General features: G+C 41.1%; 1 protein-coding gene and 1 long non-coding RNA gene across 3 annotated transcripts; one reads left to right on the top strand and one right to left on the bottom strand.

The window, feature by feature from the left end:
• Positions 1-16,144: 16,144 nt before the first annotated feature.
• On the bottom strand, positions 16,145-21,223 carry LOC112540359 (uncharacterized). Its single transcript, XR_003084446.2, has 3 exons — positions 21,134-21,223; positions 19,625-19,811; positions 16,145-16,428 (listed from the first exon to the last, which is right to left on the bottom strand). It is a non-coding gene; the product is annotated as an uncharacterized LOC112540359 (long non-coding RNA).
• Positions 18,231-21,140, top strand: CLDN23 (claudin 23). 2 transcript variants are annotated; one of them, XM_007425707.4, is made up of 2 exons: positions 18,231-18,483; positions 18,991-21,140. In XM_007425707.4, the coding sequence occupies exon 2, from the start codon at positions 19,101-19,103 to the stop codon at positions 19,872-19,874; it is 774 nt and encodes a 257-aa protein (XP_007425769.1). In that variant the 5' UTR covers positions 18,231-18,483; positions 18,991-19,100; the 3' UTR covers positions 19,875-21,140. The 2 variants fall into 2 exon arrangements, with proteins under 2 accessions (XP_007425769.1, XP_025020864.1); XM_025165096.2 differs by having other exon boundaries at positions 18,988-21,140.
• Positions 21,224-21,694: the final 471 nt, after the last annotated feature.

Genomic DNA, 21,694 nt, shown 5'->3' with positions numbered 1-21,694 from the left:
GCTCTTCAAAGTAAGGCCTCTCAGCTTATATGTAGAATCTGGGGCTTTTAGCTCCATGATCATCTTTGCAATTCTGTCCTCTCACATGTTTTTTTAGATTCGTTCATCAGCTACTTTATTTCTGGTCCGTCTGTAGTATAAACCTAATCAGGGAAAGGGGATCTTTGCAAAGCTGAAGCACTGCAGTTTCTGGGTGCTCTGTATTCCATTGGCAGGAACTCCAGCCTCATCCTGCCTTCCAAGCTTCGGCTGCCATTGCATTCTGTTCTCAGATGCATTAAGACAGTGTTGTCCAAACTTGGCCACTTTAAGATGAGTGGACTTCAACTCCCAGAATTCCCCAGCCAGCATGGCTGGCTGGGGAATTCTGGGAGTTGAAGTCCACTCATCTTAAAGTGGCCAGGTTTGGACAACACTGCATTAAGAGGAAGGCTGACTCCATGACTTGTCAGAGCCTCTTCACAGCAGCCATTTATCTGCAATGTGTTTTGCATAGAACCAGACTGGATTTCAAAAACCAACCATGCTGTTTGGGCTTTTCTTCAAGTTATTGCCTCATGAATAATCACCAGCAATTTCCTTTCTTTTCCTTCTGGGTGAAGTGAATGGGAGAACTCTCTCTCTCCTCACAACCACTTGTCCACTGTTTTGCTTGGATGTTCTTAGGGAAATCACCTCACTGCAAAATGGATCTTACTCAACAGGATCTTCAGTAGAGGAAAATGACAACTTTAGAGCCAGGCTAGTCTTGTAAGCACACAGCATTTTCTACAAACAGCCAGATGCACACAACAGATAATGAAAATGTGGACTGGAGTAAGGTTGAGGTTTATTTTATTTCCTTTTTGCAGGGGAGATGAGGGATTTTTGTTCCTTCATGACCTGTAGTAGTTGTGAAGGATGCTGGGAGATTATTTTTTTAAATTATTTTTTGCACTCTCCTTTTGATCTCATGGAAGGGCAACACTGATTTGCTCACAGTATTCCTTGCATGTTTTCTGCATTCTGAGGCAATTACATACTTGGCTTCAAAATAGTTTGGAGATATTGGGGAGTAGAAGAGGCACCACACTGAAATGCTCCTGAGGTCCTCCAAATTGAAATGCTGAAGAATAACATATGGCATTTGAGTCTAGTAATCCCATGGTCATCACCGTGAAATCTCTGAGTTCCTGAAAACACACCAAATGACCAAGTTGCACTTTGTCAGGAAAACCCAATTATTCTTGTCTTCCTGCTATTGCTGAAACCCAAACTTCCACATTCCAAAATGTATGCCAGCATTTTGTTACCTCCCCCTGCCTTAACTTCCTCGTTTTATGTTCGGATTATAAATAGCAGGCATTCCATTGTGTGTTTCTAAGCAGAAGAGTTCTCAGCATGCATAAACCCATCAAGGATGTCTGCTGCAGAAAAGCTACTGCCAGCTATAAGTCTTTGCCTACTGTTAATAAGCACTTCTTTAAGCCCGCGGGCCCTGTGCTCCAGTTACTCCAAAGCTGCATTCAGCCATCCATAACTGATGAAAAGCTATTTCTCTTCTTTTCAGAGAATAAGAACAGCTCCTGGCAACTCCTCTTACTGTTTCTGAAAATGGGAAGAAAAGCAAATGTACCAATATTGCTCATGGAGAAACAGCCATACTCTTTCAATAATCCTCTTCTAAGGTAAACATTTGAGGCCTGCCACTCTTCATCCCCTTTCTGAAGTCAACTGATAGCACCTCTTCTTAGCTACATTAAATTCCTTTGCTGGTAAAGGCACAAGTGGACATGACCATAGAAGCTTTGTAATTAATGGCAAGGAGTTTTGAAAGGACAAATACATTGGAAATATAATTTGAGGGCAATGTGACCATTTACACACTGTTAAAATGAAAATGTCCAACAATCTCTGATAGTAATGTAGATACATATATATGAACATTGAGACGATTTAGGAAAACAAATACTATCATTTAATTAGAAATCCAAAATATTTCTCATTGTTGAGAAGGACAGTGACTCAGGGATGTTTGTCTTCAGCCACACAAAGATTGATGGCCCTGTGTTCCTTCCTTACTATTCTTCATTCTTAAACTGGGCTTGGATTGGCCATCCTTTAGAGCAGTGTTTCTCAACCCCAACAACCTAAGATGTGTGGACTTCAACTCCCAGAACTCCCCAGCCAATAGTGGCTGGGGGATTCTAGGAGTTGAAGTCCACACATCTTAAAGTTGTTGAGGTTCGGAAACACTGCTTTAGAAGATGCTGCAACTTAAAAAGAGAGGTCCAGCCCCTGAAAGTCCTTCAGATAAAATCCCTTGTTGGGGGAACCATTTCAGAGATATTTTTTCAAATGGTGACACAGCTGATTAAAATGAATGAGTTAGTGAAGAGAGAATTTGATTAGTATAAATGTTCATATACACACACCAACACCAACTTCCTTTTTCTGCAGTGGATGAATGATCTTGACTTAAAGAGTCTTCTACTCAACCTATTGCTGATCATCGTCCTAGGCTAAAAGTCTCAGACCAACCCAAGATTGCTTCATACCAAGTGGCTTTAATTCCACAACCAAGATCTCCACCCCCTGGAGGTATGCTCTTGATCAGGGATGGTCCCTGGGATAAAGGAGATCCATTAACAGGAACTACAAGGTGCAAAGTCCTGCTAAAACAGTCTCCACCACATACCACTCCATACAGCTAATCTTTCAAGACAGAAAACACAAAGCACAACAAATCAGGAAGTAAGTTAATGGGTTGCTGGAAAGATTACAGACTTCATATTATTTTGGTAACGAATGGGAAGGTGAAACTTGGATCAACACAGCCATAACTGCTTGCTCTGTGTAAAAGCCCATATCTTTCTGCTTTGTTTCTATCAGCAACAAGCCACAGAAGATTGCAGCTGCCACCCTCTGCCCACATATCCCTCAATATATAAGATTCAAAGGCATCCAGCTTCTGAATACAGACATTCCACTTAACTTTCAGGACAGGTATCAGAACTGGGTTGGGCTGCAAAAATCTGAGGATGTCACCCCATCTTACCCAATTAGTAATATTATAGAGGGAGAATTTTCTCTGTTTATTCTCTCCATAGGGTTCATTATTTTATATTCTTCTACTTTGTCATTTTTAAAAGCTCCAAACTGGGCAGAGTGGCCTATATTTTGCTCTTTAAAAAATGCAGCTATAACACAAAGTAAGTTACATTCTAGAATGCCAATAAAACCATGCTAATTTTAAAATGTATGCTCTTCTGCATGATTGAGACCTGGTTTAAACATTCCAATTAGCTACAATGTGATTTGTTTAGCTTTGGCTGAGTGGGTTAAGTGAACCCAATCTTTTGAGATGTATTCAAGCAACCATGGATAGCATAGCATAATGTGTGACCCCCTCTCTCAATCTGGAAAGACAACTAGCTGGAATAGCCTTTTAATAGGGCTACCCCAATTCTTTAAAGCAAGTACATCTTTTCCCAGGAGCCCAAAGAATCTGAGGAGGGCAGCTGTGGAATCCCAGGAAAGGACATGGCTGCTTTAAAGAGTTCTAGGCAGGTGCTATGTTTCTGCTCCTGTGTGTTCTGAAACCTCTTTTGGGAACTAAATCCAAAGCACTGCACAGCTGTATTACGATGTTACAGTGGCTCTACTCCTACCTGAACAGGTGAGTTCAAATGGTGGTTGGGGGAGTGAAGTCAGACCCAAAGGCATTTGGGGTGCATCATGGTTCGGTTCTTCCCCCTATCCTAGTCAACATCTACATAAAATCACTGGGAGAGGCCATCTGTTTTGGGCTGAGGTGTCATCAATATACAGATGATACCCAATTATACATCTCTATCTTGGGCCCATTGGGAGATGCGGTGGAAGTCATGACCCAATGACTGAAGGCTGTCAGGGTCCAGATGGGGAAAAACAAGATGGCTCAGAGTCCCAACAAGATGGAGCAGCTGTTGATTCGGTCTGACTGATTCCAGGATTGTACCATCTTTGACTCTTGAGGGGGGGTGTGCTCACAGTCTGGGGGTCCCCCTGGACTTACAGCTCCTGCTCAAACAGAAGGTAGAGACTATGACCGGGAGGGCTTTTGCACAGCTTTGGCTGTGTGCCAGTTGCAGCCTTACCTGGTGAATTATAACCAGCAGCACCATATTCAATAAAGGTAACTTATTACGTTGCACTATTTTAATTACCACATTGATTTGTTTTGCATTTTATATGTAAGTTCTATAAGCCATCTGGAGTCCTAGTTTCAGGCAGTAGATAAATCCCAGAAATAAATAAATAGGAAATAAGGTATCACACTATATTCTTTTCGCTGGGACTAACCCTTACTGTAAACAGAACTTACTTTTAAGTAGACATGTATATGATTGCTTTGTAAAATACTCAGGTTAACATTAATCATTATCTATTTTCCAAAAAGATCTCTGGTGGGCAATTAGGAGAAGGGAGGTCATTTTATGGTGATTAGCCAGATGCTTGCTGTAAAATATGCTGTTGCATTTAGACTGGGGGGGAAAATCACAATATAAAGACAGGGAGTGAAACAAAGAATAAAGAAGAAAACAGCTTACATAAATCCAGAGAATAGGTTTCCTGTTTCCTTCTCTTGATACTATATTTGGTTTCAGGTGCTAGAAAAGCTTGAAAAATGTCAGAGAATATTTGCAAATAATCTCTGGAAATGCTGGGATGTTGAACAGAATTCCTGTTGGTGTTGTGAGGCTTTTGTAGTACATATCTTAGTACTGAATGCTACTTAACTGATGGCAAGTTGAAAGACCTTGCATGTTATTTGAACTCAAATCTTGGCATAACAACTAAAAACTTGTTATCAGTTAATTTATCTTAATTCTGGTTCCATATATGGTGTGAAAGGGAGGGTTATTTTAAAGTTAATCCTCTTTTTTGGTTCCCAAACACAAGGAAAATGCAAGCATCTTCTAAATGGGTCTACACAATCCTACATATCTCTGTTTTCCTTTATTTTTCGCACACCCCTACAAGCCTACATGGAGGTAAATAGGAGATAGAAATAGCACAGAAGAAATGAGACTTTCCTTCATTTCATTTGTGAGGAATCCCTCCTTGTTCAAACTACTGTGCACTTTTTAAAGAAATGTTGTAGAATGGGGAAAAAAGGGTGGGCGGTGGGGAAGCAAGTAACAGGTTGCCAGCTATTTCAAAGATGGTTGACATACTATCCAGGATTTTATTTATGTATATGTTTATATGATTTATATAGCCACCAATGTCACACAAGTGACTCTGGGCAGCTTACAAGGATTAAAAACACAAAACCCACCACAACATATAACCTCAGGAGGCCAAGTATAATAACCCCACTAAGGAAGGGAGAGAGGGAGGGAGATATTACACCCCCATGACAATGGATGACCCTGCACAGCAGCTTCATATAAGTTTCATGTAAATGTTAAATAGGAGTGGCAAAAGGGTAGAACCTTGAGGCACCCCACAAAGCAGGCATCTCAGGCTCAACCTCTCCCTACCACCAACACTGATTGGAACTGGCCCCAGAGAAAGGGGGAGGACCATCATAATACGCTGCCTCCCACTCCCAACCTCCTGAGCCAGCCCAGAATGATACCAAGATCAGTGGTATCAAAAACCACCAGAGATCAAGGAGGGCCAGGATGGATGCACTACCACAATCCTGAGCCCACTAGAGGCCACTGACAAGCAAAATCAATGTTGTTTCAGTACTATAACTGGGCCTGAATCTTGACTGTAAATGGTCCAGATACTCTGCTTTTTCCAGGGCTCTCTTGATCTCAACAACCTTCCTTAAAAAAGAAAGGTTGGAGACTGGATGAAAATTGCCCAGATCCATTGGGCCTAGTGATGGTCTCTTAGGGAGTGGGCAGACAACCATCTCCTTCAAGACAGAGGGAGCCACCCCTTCACACAGAGGCACATTCACCACTGCACTAACCCAGATATCTGCCATCTCCCAGGAGACCTTAATCAACCAGGAGTCATAGGAATCGAAAACACAGGTAGCCAAGCTCCAAGGACCCTGTCTGCTTCATCAGGGCCAACAGATTCAAACTCTTCCCGGACAACTGGGCAAAACCATGCATACCTTAGGCAACTCCACAGGACCTGTATAGTGGGATTCTGAGTGAATCTGAGGACTTTTTCTGACAGGTTCCTAGAATAATCTTCACAGTGGCTTTACAAGAGTCCCTGCAGCTTCTCTTTGCTCAGCAGGGGCCGGATCACCCTAAACAGTGTCCCTCTGCAGACACAATAAGGGCGGGAAAATGACTATGCTTCGCTGCCCTTACAATGGGAGAGGATCTTAACTTCTATAGCAAGAGTGTCAGTGGACCTCAAGTTACGACTTATGCAACAAAAATAATCTTTAGAATTTATTGGACTCCATTACATTTGTATAGAAAAGGACTGTTAAAAACATTATTTTATTGGAGATATAATAATAATTAATAATACAATTATTATGTTTTGGGAGAAAGTAGTAGATGATATAAATACAACTGTGTGACAAAAGCTAAAATTTTTAGAGGATAATATTCTCTTGAACTACATACCTAGTAGATGGAAATTGACAACCGGACAACGTAATTGGATTCTCTGTGTCCTTACTATGGCTGAAAGACTGATATTGCAGCATTGGAAAGATAAATGTATGGCCCCATTCACTCAATGGATTGAAGACCTGATTACACTTGCCATGGATATGAGCAGATAACCTATAGATGTAGACTTTGTATGACGAGTATAATGAAATATGGGACTCATTTGTACAACATACAGTAGGTTAGGAAAACATGATAGTTATATACAGAAAGTGTACTAGAAATAATATTTGTATTTATTTATTTATATTTATTTATTATTAAATTTATCCCTGCCCATCTCCCCTTAATGATAAGTATATATAGAATAGTAACTATTTACTTTTAAAATGATATATCATATTCTGTTTTTTCCCATTGTATTTTCCCCCCTTCTTTAAAAAGCATTTTCTACATGCTTTTTTTTCCTTTTCTTTGACAATGTATGTATTTCTATTATAACTATTTTTGTGTTCTGTTCTTTTCCTTTTCCTTTTTTTGGTCATTATTTTAAAAGCAGCAACAATAACAACAACAACAATAATAATATGCTTTGCTGCCCTTATTGTCATGAAGTAGTCCTTAAGGACTCCTGCTCAGTTGGATTCACTCTTTGTTTTTCTCCGGCAGCATTCTGGTGTCTCTTATGCCACTTCATGATCTAGAGCTCCTTCCAAAACCAGGGGACCCTCTGAGATCCACAAGTATATAGATGGCTGCTCTTTAATGAATGGTGACTATTTGGGTTATATAGTACTGAATCATTGGATAAATAACTTGGTGTGCTTCATACTAGATGATTTTTTTGACCCAGCCAATTCAACAAGCCATGGTTTCTTTAATATTCTATGCACCCAGCCCCTGCAATATTTCAGGTGGCTGCTGAAGCATAGGAGCAGGGCAAGATTTGGAACCACAACTGAACGGTGCTGATCCTACCCGTTTTGCCACCTGAAGTGAAGGACAATATGACAGTTCCTCACCCTTTGGGGCAGTGGCATATTCCAGCTTTATTGTCCTTCATATTCAGGCCAGGTGCCCAGGTTTTCCCAAAGATTCTTAATTTCTGGATGTCATGGAGATGTTTGACCTTTCTGTTTATAAAAAAGATGTGCCCTCCTGTGCATTTCAGAAATAATTACATTTTTAAACAATTGTAGCATGAAGTATGTTAAGGAGGTAGCTGCATAAAACAATGAGATATTATGAAAGCACGGCATATAACAGCACTTCTGACATCCGCGGGAAGCTCAAGCATGGAAGTAGAACTTCTGACATAGTTCACTGAGTCTACTTGTCTTGCAGTACTCCCATTATCATTCACCTTTTGCCTCTTAGACTTTGTGCTGAATGAAGCAAGAATACAGTTCAAAGTCTGGTCTGCAAATCTGCTTTTTGTAGAACAAATACTATTAAGTAATCTTTAGGCTGGCTTTTCTTCTAATAACATCGCATGAATCTTGGAAACATGGTAGATATAAGTGATACTGAAACATACGCCAGCTTGGCCCAACCAAAGATCAAAGTATGTGTGATATGAAATATATACAAAATGCATTTGAAGTATATTATTTGTTTTCATCGCCAGATTACAACCATTAGGGTGAAAGTAAGCAGGGCATGGCACACAGTGATAATTTTTGTAACCCTTTCCACATGACCTGGTTCTAAACTTCACACCAGTTTTTATTTTGAAACGTTTAAAAATGCCCTTCACATTGTTGCAAGTGCTTTTTTAGTTTCTGAAATAAGTGTCACTTAATAGGAGGAGGATGGAAGATAGTTGAATATATTTTATCTGAGCCTATCATTTTTGTCTGAATTTGTGATACTGCACATCATTAGGCCAACTGCATTTTCTGTTTTGTCTCTTTTTCTCATTTTAATCTCAGAAAAATAATATTGTGCTAGTCAGTATGTAATTATAAGAAAAGTTACAAAAAATAAAATGAATTGAACTGAACATTATTCTAATGTACTCTATTGACCACCATCATGATTCAGATGAATGTAAAAACATTACATTTTTGCAGGATTGAAATATATTCTGGCAAATAGCAGTAGTTTGGGACTACCATTTTTTTAAAAAAATTCAGCCTTTTCACTCCATCTAGCAGTGAATTCAAAGCCTCCATGTGTGATGGCATTCAGGCATAATTTTAGAATCATAAATAGTTACTGCAATATGTGGGGCCAACAAAATAAGGCTTTAATAAATGTGCCTGAAGCAGCATTTGGCATTGTTAGAAAAGTCTTCTCTGAACCCAGATCAAGAAATATATCTAAATAATGAGTGAAACCTCACTGGAGCTAAAGCAGAACTTAACATTGGCCAGTCTCTCCAAAAAGGAAAAGCTTATTTCATTCTTGGCAAATTTCAATATTTTACAGATTATTTTGTGGATTAAATCTGTGGTTGATGATGATTCAGTAAAGTTGCATTTCATACCACCATTGCACAAAGGCTGTTTCTAATACCTATGTATTCTATATATATTCTGGGTGCAGAAAATTCTTCTGTTGAGCTTCCCTTAATAGCTGTTGCATTTTTTTTTCTAACCATACTGAAAGAAAACCTTCCAGAAAGCACTGTTATATGGGAAACATTAAAAAAAAAAGGCAGAATTGGAAACTATATTCTACAGTTTGGATGATGGATGTCAAAACTAAATCCTTACATACATGATAGGTATGTCTGTGAAGTTTTTGTACCACATGAACTCCATAGAAAACCAGTTGTTGGCTCTGTGATATCAAATACTTTCTGCAAATGAATAGCTCAGAATTTCACTCACTATAGATCGAATGCAACTGCTGCTTTCAGTATTGGGTCATGGAATAGGATGTTTTGCTCCACATACAGCAAGATATTGCAATAAATTCCCCCACTTAAATATGGAACTGGAGAATTTCAGATAACCATCAAGGTTTAGCTGTTGAGCAGCTGTGATGCAGCATAATCTACAAGGAAGTCTTGGTCTATCTTTGGAAAGTCTTCCTCGGTGGTTTTATCATGGCAAGATTCTGTGAATCAAACTTTCCTCACCTGAGCAATTGATTAAACTTCTCGAATAGAGATAAGATTGCCCACAAAAACAGAACATGTTGTTTATAAACTGAATACTTGTATGTATTTGCTAATTTATTCTTTCAAGTTCTAGGTGACATATTTAGGTCTTCTACTTTCTGACATTTTGTGCTCATTATCATCACCATAGTGTGTTATGAAATACCATTTAAGTCAGATATTTAGGATCCTTTCAAGTTTGCAAGACGTGATTAACCAGCAAGCTGCAGCAGGTTGGAGGACCTCCTGACTGGTTCATTACAAAATGAAATGTTTCCTTTGAAAAGTTCTTTTCTTTTGGCACCTTTTCCACCAAATGATAATAGAGATCTACCAGAAAATTATGGAGATCAAAGGAAAGAGCCCTTGTCCCATATTTAGCTGAAGATGTGCTAGATGGCATGCACCATCAAATTTCCCACCACTTCATTTCTTTTGCAAAAATTCCATTGGGCTTGCCAATCCTTCCAGAGGTATTGCCTGAGATCAAAACTCACACAATTACCAAAGCTGAAACCTGAATCAGAGATACTTTTTCAATGGTCTGCAATATTTTCATCATTTGCATGCCATACTGGAGGCATATCGAGAAAATGGACTCCTAATTGAATCTTGGGAATCTTCAAGGTTACAAATACACTGATAAATTTGTTACCCCTGCCAGTTGCAGTTTGCGCTCAATGAAAAGCATTTTTTGAATAACAGAAATTTTGTGCTAATTCTTTTTGGGATCGTTCCTAGCTTTGTGTCTCCTCATTCATATTTCCTGTTACTTTAGCTGGAAGCATTTTGCCTACCAGTTAACTGAAGCTTTCATTCACAGCAAATGGCAGATTATGCTGCAGATCAATAGACCAGTCAACCAATGCTGAAAAAATTGCTCCCCAGGGAGTCATTAAGTTGTGCGGATTGGACCAAGCTCATCAACGCTCCAGTAGATTTTAAACTTTTTTTTTTTAACTTTTTTGCATCTATCTAACACACCATGGGATCCATAGCCAACTTGGTGCAGTGGTTTAACGTACCAGACTAGAAACAGGGAGATTGTGAGTTCTAGTCCCAGCTTTGGCATGAAACCAGCTGGGTGACTTTGAGCCAGTCCCTCTTTCTCAGCCCAGGAAGCAGCCAAGGGCAAACCACTGAAAATCTGAAAATCTTGCCAAGAAAACAGCAAGGACTAGTCTAGGCAGTTGCTAGGAGTCAAGACTGACTCAAAGGCACAACTTCCCTATTTTCCCTTATATGCATCTTTACATTATGGATCCTACACTGGGGTATTGGAAAGTTATGGGAGTCTGTCTCACAAAAAGCACATATTCCCTTTTCCAGATGGCTTTATAAATCTACCGCTCTCTGCAGAGGTGAAGAACTGTATATAGTTAGATAGCACGGTTGCCTGGGTTTACGATTCTGCAGAATGTAACAAGACGACAATGGAATAAAATATTCGTTCCGATAAGTGGGGTCACAGGACAACGGGTGGGTGAAGCATCGCCAGGGGGTGTCTTCCTCATGCACGCCCCTTTCCAAGTAGGCCTACCAGTTTGATGCAAAACTCTGCCAAATGCAAAGCAGTGTAAACAGCTCTAGAAAGCTGAGTGGTCCTTCTCTCTCTCCCCCTGCATTGGCTTTTCAAAGGAGAAGTTATCAGGCCTGTGGGGTAGGAAGACTCCCTCTGCAGACAGAATTACAATGGAGGGAGAGAAGGAGGGGTGAGTTGCAATTTGCAGCAAGCCAAGTGTTTTGCAGACTGCAGCATTTCAAGAGAAGCTGTTTTAAGGCAGCTTCTTTTCTTTTGCTTTTCCTGACTTTGGTGAGTGAGAGTAGCTGCCTTCAAAATGAAACCCAGATTTGACAAATTATATAGAAGTAAGCAAGCTCTTAAATATGGTTTTGCGTTTTATTGGATTCCCCCACCCTCATGAAAATTTTATTTTATATATGAAGTTGTAAAGTTCTATCGTGGTTTCATCTGACATACAGATTAATTATTAAAAGAAAATGGTATATCTATTTCTTGCCCAATGCAAGAATAAATAATAAATGATTCTCGTGTGAGCAGGCTTCATTCATCAATTACATAAAATGGAACACTGCTTTAAATAAAGAATGTTGCTGGCTTCAAAAGACTATCAGACCCGCTCAAGGGAACTTCTTTTGCTCATAACCCCCCATCCATACGCTATAGCAGGAGTTTTCAAATGTTTCCAGGCAATGGCACTGGTTAGTTAAAAAAAAAAAAATTCCAGATCAAGAGGCAAAGCTCTAGTGATAGAAAATTGGCTATGTTTGAGTTAACGTTATTTTTTTGCCCTGAGTGTCTCTGGAACCCCACCAGGTTCTCTAGAATACAATGTGAAAACCTTGACCTAGGCCAGTGATGGTGAACCTTTTGGGCTCAGCGTGTTAAAATTTGGAAAATGCCTAACTTGACTCTGCTGGCATGTCATACCCCCCTCTGAACAAAAGAGAAACAATTATTTACATATTCATTTATTTTAAAAAAAATACAGTCCAGTCATGTGTGGTGCTATGTATTATATAAAGAAATAATTACAAAAATGAAATACAGTGGTACCTCGGGTCACGAACGCTTCTGTTCACGACCAATTCGGGTCACAAACAGCACCATTCGCAAAATTTTGCTTCCGTTCACGAACTCCGCATCGGGTGACGAACAGGATCCGCGGCCATTTTCCCTGCCGTGACACGTGGTTGTGGCTTCCTGTAGGGAGGGGGACTCTCCCTCCAAGCAATAACCGCCTCCCCACCCGCCTTCCTGTCCTCCACGCCAGAAGTCGCATCCAGCAAGGTTAGCGTTCTCTCTCTTCGTACTGTACTTTGTGTCATATTTTTGTGGTTTATAAAAAACAACAACATATGGTTCAGAACGGATTAACTGTATTTACATTGAACTTTATGGGAAAATTTGATTCGGGTCGCGACCAATTCAGGTCGCGACCAGAGTTGCGGAACGAATTAAGTTCGTGAACCAAGGTACCACTGTACGAGTAAAACAAACTCAGTTTCTTTGGTAACTCAAACAGGGAGAATAGTTGTCAGGTATTGGTGAATGCTGGCGTGTCACCCAAAATGCTGGGGTGTGTCACCTTTGACACGCGTGTCATAGGTTTGCCATCACTGACCTATGCCATGTTGCACTTTCTGCTCATTCATGCATTTTTTTTAATCATGGCCATTCCCATTCTCCTGCAGGGGCAGATATAGCTGCTGCAGCAGTTTTTCAACCAATCACTTCCCTCTGTGTTTTCCTGGAGAGAGGGGGAGGAGTCAACTGGAGATGTGGCTGTCGGCCGTTCTCCTGGAACTGAAGCCAGAAGGATGATCTTCCTCTCCTCCTTGTCTTGTGATGTAAGAGGGAAAGCTAGGGGAATCTTCCTTCTTTTAAAAGGGGGATGGTCTCATCATAGGATAAAGAAGTTGGCTGTTGTGACACTGAAGTTCCGGGATTGATCAAGACATAGTTTTGTATCAGAACTGCATCTTGAAAAAGGAAGCGGTCCTGGCCAAACTGGAACTGTTGGTCAGTACATGATAACAGAAATGGAGCCAAACCTGAGAAACAGAAGAGAGAGAAGATATCCTGGAAAAGAATCCATGATCCAAGAACTCCAAGATTTGCAGAATTTCAAAATACCATCACTGCCAATAATTAAAGGGAGAGCTGAGGTTGCACATGAGCACTTGGATGCCTGGGACTTTGAAAAGTGGGAGGTCAGAAAATAAAGAGAGAGAGAGAGAGATTTCACGGGAGCTGATAAACTAGTTTGCTTGCAACACTTAGCATGGCGGGGGAGAGGGTTACTAAAAGACTTGTGACTCTCTGATCAACTCTTAACTAATCTGGATGCAAAACCCAAAGTGAATTTGAACTGCTTCCCCTACACAGGTTCATACCCTCTTGCTTCTAGCTGACAGCCACAGGAAAAATGTCATAGGGTTGGGAAGAGGGTGCACAGGCTTAGCCTAAAGATGGACTGTTACTGATCTTTTCTCTCAATGATCAGAAGATTCATAGTTCCCCTGGGCCTAGGAGATCAAGCCACTCAACATTCATTCTCTTTCTTCCTATCCAGCCTCAAGTTAATTCCATGACCATAAACACAGATTACCTTGGCTTGAGTCATGCTCAAGTTTCTTTTTATTTTTTTTCAGGTTGGATAACACCAGAAACAAATTATTTGATTAATATTGCTAGTAGTCACTGAACATTTAATTTAATGAATACCATCAACAAGCCATAGGGGTTTTGCTGCAGGCCACCAAGAACTATTCACTGAATAAATGACAAAAAGAATTATGGCATTATTACAACATAGGATAACTGTCAGATCATGTTTGGGCATCCCTGCTGCTTCTTGGATTGCCTTGATGTTAGTGCCTATTAAACTTAAGCATCCATTTTCAAATTATCCTTGCTTTAATTTTCAGAGTTGCAGAAGAATGAAGATTTTCAAGAACCAAGACAATGGCAACGTTTCGCTTCTGTGGAAATTAAAAAAAAAACAACAGACCAAAATGTTCAGATGTGAGAGCACACTTGGAAAGAAGGATCCTTTCAACAAGAACTTCTGTATATTTTAAAGGACAGTATTTATTTTCAGAGGACACAGGTGTGTCTTTCACCGTAGATACTTTTGTGTAAAGAAGAAGGAACAAATGAAGAGGCATCTGCGGTGCCTCTGAACAGTAGATGCTCTACACTAAAATGACCCAAATTCTATGAAAAGAACAACTGGACCTGTGTGATTTGTATCAGTTACAGAAACCAAGTAATGTAGTATTTTTTTCTCATGTTGTATAATTGATGCAGCTTTTCCCAGACACCAGACAAGGCAAGGCAAGGAGTTCTGAAACCTCATCCTTTGATTGTTAATAAGTGTGAGTTTTCCTCTTGGGCCACATTCTATTCACAAGATGAAATATCAAAAGTAATGAGTAAGTGATCCCATTGTACCTCTTTCCTTTCTCCCAGAGCAACAATGGAAAGAAGTCCAGAAGACTAGGTTGCACGGACATCGCTTATTAAAATTCTAACAGATGAACAAATTGCAGCCATGCTGAGAGCTCAACCCCTTTTTGTTCCTGTGATTTCTCCCGTTTCAAGATGCTCTAATTCAAGGCAAAGAGTTGCTATTTAAAACCAAACCAACCTGAAACTTTTTACAAGTCGAATGCTGCCTTCTGCAGGGCTTTAAAAAAAATTTTTTTGGCTGCCTTTGCATTTCCGCAGAATATGATAGGCGACACATCCCAAGGGCATCCAGTTAGCCGTTGCAGGAGATAGGAGGAAGATCTGCTCCTTAAAACTATCAAAGCCGTGAAGAGGAACACTGATATATAGCTCTGTGCCATACTTGATACTCTTGAAGACTTTTAGAAGGCATTCCTTGAATGCATGTTTATGCCTTGACTCAGGTCACGTTTTGCACTAAGCTGCTCAGTGATTTATACGCCATGATCTAAGGCATAGCCTTTGCATGAACCAAGTAATTTGTGACTTAGTAAATTACGGCTAAAGCCATCTGTGATCCCAGTGAAAAATTAAACAAAATAGGCTGAAGAAATAGCTTTTTAAGACATTGTCCCGTGAGGGGAATCTAACAGGGATTTCGACTTTTTTTTTTAATTCAATGGTAAATTTCAGTGAGAGTGGGTAAACTTTCTACCCTGCAGAATGCTGAGGAAAAGAAGACATATGTCCTTATTGGTGCAGGGAAACAGATTGATCAAAATTGAAAAATGGTTGCAATGTGGCCCTAAGCTCTCTTTCATTGACTCCAGGAGCACACGGACACTGAAATGATGCATACCACTACGTGGTGCTGGAGCACCATAGCGGCAATGGGAGGCTGCTGGATTATGTGGATAGCATCATTGCACAATTTAGCCACGAGATGGGGCTGGAGTCAAAATGTATCTAGTTATGTATCTCAGTGGTGAAAATAGGCTCTAGACTCTAGCTGGCATGCATTTTCCTAATGTTATAGGTGCTTTTTTCTATAGTGCAAAGAAGCAGTGCTAGATACATACACATGCAAAGACATTTGAAGTTGTACGTACTGCATTGGGGGCCCAGCATGTACCTAATCATAAGTGGCAGTACATTATTACAATCTGTAGTGCATACATTGCACAGCATTGGGGGGAGATGGGGGGGGATAGGTTTGATAAATAAATAAAATAAAATAAAAGCTAATGTATACACCTGGGGGGGGAGGGAATATGTGATGAGGAATAGGTGTGCATTTTCCACAAAAGTCAATATTACAAGCGTTTGCTTGGAAAATGCAATTGTCCTGCACAAGCATGCTAGTTTCTAATTAGTTGTCTTGATCTTTAGCAACAAGTACACATTCCAAGGGCAGAAATACTTAATCTTGCAACTCCCGAGGAAAATGACTAGAGTGCTGTGAATATGGAAAGGAAAAGCAGGAGCACTGTTTATGCTTCGCCCGATTACTTGGCCCACATTGTCTCTTCCTCCCCCACTGCCCACCCACAACCTTGTTTATTTACCAGCAGTTGCTGCCCTCTGCTGATCAATGCAGAAACTGAAGAAGAAAAAGGGTTGGTGTGAAGATGACTCGTTCTCCGCCCATAATTCTTATTTATACCTTTTCCCCAGAATGCAGCATTGGCCATGAATCCCAAATGGTTTTGAATTTTTTTCATACCTGTGGCAAAAAGCATGAATAGAGATGTTGAAAGGTCCACATCTGTCACCCCCGATAGGCAGCTGGACTGCAAGAAGTCAGGAAATGAATGAATGAAACAGAGGCATTTAGCCAAAGTTAAGGCAAGGAGAGACAGGATAATTTTTCACGTAGATGGGCTTAATCTGCTTCTGACTACAATAGAAATATGAACCATTTGCTTTTTCCAAAGAAGTAACTATGAATGATTCCAATCCAACATTGCATAAATGAATTATACTCTTCTTCCAAGTATAAGGTACTGTACATGCAAGTGTTTGATATGATATAGATGGAACAATATCAGGTACATACACAAACACATGCTTCACAACTTAGTATTTACAGACATTTCCAGTGTTCAAAGTGCTTCCCATAATTGTCAACAAATGCTACTGTGTACTCCATTGTATTGTTCCTACCAATAATCTTTGGAGACAGAATTAGTGCAGGGAGATCTGCTGATTATACAGACAGATTTATGTAATGTGAATTAAAACATAAAATAGAAGTCTTTTAGATTAGAACTTGACCTGCAGTCCCATGCAATTAATAGCAGACTTTTTTTTGGCAAAGAAATAAAAGCAATGGAAATGTTTGTGTTTAATTTTTACTTGTCACATTGTTAGCAGACAGAGCCTCCATCAGGATAAATTAGCAATGGTTTGAGTTTCAGCAACTGTGCAGCATAGTACAAATGACATCCTTAGGTTAAAGTATGGGGTTTGTGCCAGCTGGGTGGGAGCATCTGGCTGATCTTGAAAAGCTAAGCAAGGGCAGACCTGGTTAGTATTTAGATGAGAGTCGTTCATGGTGAAATGCTGGGTTGTAGGCTAGACTGGGAAAGTCAAAACCATCTGGGAAGAAGGCAATGGCAACCACCTCTGTACTGTTGCCAAAAAAGCTACATGAAGTCTCATGTAGGACTCGTGAAGTCATCAAAGGTTGAGCTGAACTCAAAGACTTCACTTTTATCAGGCTTGTATTGTGAAGAGGGGGAAATATTCTCTGATCTAGAAGGTGTCGTGCAGATCCTTCACACTAAAGTTTTTCTGAATCTGATTGTGCCAGTGTCCTCATTCTGCCTTTGCTTTGTTTTCTGAAGTATGGCAATACTGTCCAATAGTCAACCAATCCCCCCCGCACAAATTATATCACATTCCCAACAGAGGAACCAGGCTCCTTGCCAGTGTCAGAATCAGTTTTTGAACAATGATTTTCCCAAGGGATACAACTAGGTATATTTGCCACTGAGGAAAACATGCAGTGCAATACAAGGGCCTCCCAAAGACTGCCAAGTAACCAGGAAAGACATAAGGTAACATGTTCCCGTCTAGTGCACAGAAATCAATAGCTGAAACACGTCATGGCTTCAGTTTGAGAATCTGCCAGCATCTGCTTATGAAACTGCTCTTAAAGGTCCTGCTACATTGGTTGGCTGAAAAGTTGGCAAACTGGGAAACGGGGAATGAGAGAGAGAAAGAATTTAAAATATACCAAAGCAATAATGCACAAAAGGGTTCTTATAAAAGGGCAATGGAACGGTTGAATCAGTTCCTTAAAACACTCGTCTCCCCCATCCCACTTGAGACAATGATTCTTGCCAGGCTTGGGATAAGCCCTCGCTCAGTTTCACCTTTCCCTTTCAGTGTTTTAGTACAGTCTGAACTGCCCTGTATGTCTTGTCTTTTAAAAGGACTACACAAACAGTGCTGCTTTAGATTGGTGATTGTTTTGATAGGCTGTGTTGCCTAAGCAATGAGAGCTGACCTTTACTCAGGGGAATAAAAAATTACTAGGTGTCTTCAACATACAGAAGCAGGTGTGATGTTCTTCTCCAGCAAACCCCACCTTCCTGAAGTCACCAACTCAGCAACACCTGGTACAAAGCCTTCCTGGTTCCACTTCTGTTTTCCTTCTCCTCCCCTCCCTTTTTTGCCCATAAAATACAACTTAGAACGAGTTTGGCAACAGCAGCATTCAGTTTCTCTGTATACAAAGGAGTTTCGGTCAAAGTAGCCCAGTGCGTTTAGCTGGGGACATAGAGGAGGGAAGACAACGGACACCACAGGTGTGGCTGCAGTAGGACTGAGCAAGTGGACAGGTAAATGTTTGCTCTCTTTGATGTCTGATTCTGAGTCAGTGGGAGCTTCAGGATTTCAGGAAGGGTATCCTCAAACCATCTTTATACTTGAACCGGCAGAAAAGGATTCTCAGCCTGCCTTTGATCTTCCTAGCTGGAGGCTCTCTGCAAAATGAAGATGGCAACCAGAGTTTGCAATGGGGCACTCTTGGCAGGGACTCAGGAGGAATGAGAACCTGCCATATTTTGGAGCCGTTCCTGATTACAGGAGGAGGAGGGAGGAAAATGCCATTCTCTTTAGCATCAGGGAAGGGAGGCAGAATTTAGAAAAAAGAAAATGTTTCACAAGCTGCTTTGGGCTTTAGATAGAACTTCAGCAAACTGAGAAATGAAGCAGTCCAACTCCTTCTAATTCCAGAGCCATAAGGGACTGTTAGGGGAATTCTGCAGCAAATGTGGAGCTGAGAGCCCTGCCTGGTACCACACAGCCAAATCTCTTGGATCCTAATCCAGAATCTTTTTCAGCAGGGATCACCAACAGATGCCCAACAGGAGAACTTATCCAGGCAGACCAACCCAGGAGAAACCTCTGCTAGTTCCCATAACAGCTTCTTGGGGTTGATTGCTTGGTCAGCAGCATGCGGACCCCGACCCCCATGATTGTGGGCATTGTGCTTGGTCCCTGTGGCCTTGTCTTGAACCTGACAAGCACGCTGGCACCCAGCTGGAGGGATGTGACTGGATTCCTTGACAAGCCAATAGATGTGATTCAGCACCAGGGCATCTGGGATATTTGCAACGAGCGCCAGAGCACCCACACAACTGATTGCAACATTCCAGACACCCTTGATTACTTTACCAAGCTGCCTGTGCAAGTGGCCAGAGGGCTCATGCCCTCTTCTCTCGCAGTCACAGTGTTGGGGCTGGTTGTGGCTTCCTTGGGTGTGCGATGTTGGCAGGACCTGCCCCACTACCTGCTTGCGGGGCTAGGTGGCCTGGTGCTCTTTGTTTCTGGCTTGCTAAGTTTGATTGCAGTTTCATGGTACAATTATGAATTGTATGACTTACCTTCTCCTTCTTCCACTACCGTGCACGTAGCCTATTGCTTGGTTCTTGGATACTTAGGGAGTTGCCTGGAAATTATTGGAGGCATCTCACTTACTTTTAGCTTTGGCCAATGCTGCAAAGAGTGTAGACCAAAGAAAGGCACCATGAATTCCAGGTATGCAACCAACAACCAGCAGAGTCCCTCAAATGTTGGCACCATCTCCGCCTCCATCAACAGCAGAGAGATCCACAGGCAATCTCAGAATCCTATGCCCAGATCCTACAGCAATTCTCTGGATGTACTGGAAGGGGAACGGACCTGGAGTCAGAGCAGGAGCAAACTTCCCTGTGACACAGATGTATAGCCCTAAACTTATGAATTCTCACAAAGCCAAACAAGGAGGAAGACTCTTGGTGTTACGCTGTGAAATGCCCAGCCAGGAATGTCCCCTTACCAATTTAACGTTTTTCCTTCCCTCTTGACCAATGAACACATCAAAGAGACTCTGGAGCGATACATGATTTATGCATTTTCTCAGGATGCTGGTATATTGCTTAGGCAACATATATTATTATCACAGCACACTGAAAAAGTATAAATGGAATGAGCCATACCCTTGACCGGGTCTGTATTGCTAGCAATTTGGAGATGAAGTGGGCTGAGGACACACTGAAGTGAACCATCTGGTCAGTAAGTAATAGCAGGAGTCAAAAATAAGTATTCTAAGATATTGTAAAAGATCTAAATATAACTTTAAGCCGCAAGCAAGACACTGAACTGAGCAGAAGCCTCATTAGGCTGCAAAAACTTACTGCTGAGTAGCCATGCATAGGATTGCCTTCCTGAGTATTAAGAACTGTTTTTACAGTGGCGCAGCTTAGAGCTGTTAAGACTTTGCTTTTCCACTGTCAGCTGAAAAGCTGAAGGGAGACTTAACAGAGATTCCACACAACTTTTAATACAAGGCTATAACGCTCTTCATTAATTATTCCTCCATGTGTTTAGGCACAGATGGAAAGCTGCAGGGGGAACATATGCACATTTCTTTGAATGTGTGTACATTCATGTGGAGAAGCAGGAATCAGTTGCACAGAGAAGTCTATATATGTACATGTCCCTGAATGCAGATCAGTTGCTCTTAAGACTTTCTGCTAAGGCTGTGCCAAAATATGCCTTGCAATTTCTCAAAAGTGTTTTTTTTCCACCCAGAGAGGTTTCTGTTTTTCTCATATTTATAAGGTACTTGAAAGGTTCCTTCACATTTTTCTTGACGGTGTATAGAGCCTGCTCTATTGTCAGGCAAAGGGTGTGAGTGCCAATAGAGTTTCTGGGATCTCTCTATTTCTCTGAAGTCTCCATGCCACTCCAGCCTTCCCAGTGGAAAAAAGCCCAAGGGAGTGGCTCCTTCATAATGTTTTATTCTGGGATTCAGTGACTGAAGTGTGAGAGCCAGCAGTGTGCAGACTGCTCCTGAGAGGACCGTATAGTGAAAGACAGGACAGTAGCACGTTCCTTGGCCACCTCTTTACTAAAGAAGTGCAAGGACATCCCATTCCACCTTTGAGGATTTCACCAACCATCTCTTCTCCTTTTCAACAACATTTGGAAAACAATTTCTCTTACCTCAAACTGAATGAAAACTAGTTGGTAGAAACACTGCAGAGCAATCTTCTGTACAATCTTGCATTCTGCTCCACATGCAGCGTTTAGAATAGAGCCCACTGGGCCACTTCAAAGATTCCCTTGAGCTGAGCTCAGCTCTTGATACCTTCATGAACATGTCCTCATGGTGTCCTTGACTGCAGTGCAGGTGGGTGGTCATTACCTTCTTTAGGAGTGTTTTTTTTTTTTTCATTTTCCCAATCTAAACTATAGTCTTGAGGTTTCTTGGTGACCTCCCATTCTGGTACTAACCAGGTCCAACCTTGTTTAGCTTTTTTGAGATCAACCAGGCTCAGCCAGGGGCTGCTGCCTGGTATCGCCCACTTCTGATAGGTTTTGAATTACGCAGCAGTTCCTCTCCCCTGGCCAAGATCCTTCTATATTGTCTCCTACAATGTTCCACATGGGTTCTTTCATTTCTCTTCGGATATTGTGCCTGCAGTATTAAAAATGAATTTGGTCAGTGTCTAATGCCTAGATGGGAAAAACACTTGAATTCCTGCTTGCCTTTATGTATTCTCT

Source organism: Python bivittatus, unplaced genomic scaffold, assembly GCF_059951505.1.
Source record: "Python bivittatus isolate LINGU-HERP-01145 unplaced genomic scaffold, Pbiv_v1 ctg000520_np1212, whole genome shotgun sequence".
NCBI lineage: Eukaryota > Metazoa > Chordata > Lepidosauria > Squamata > Pythonidae > Python > Python bivittatus.
Note: the sequence above shows the minus strand (reverse complement) of the source record. Positions and strands in the feature narration are given on the sequence as shown.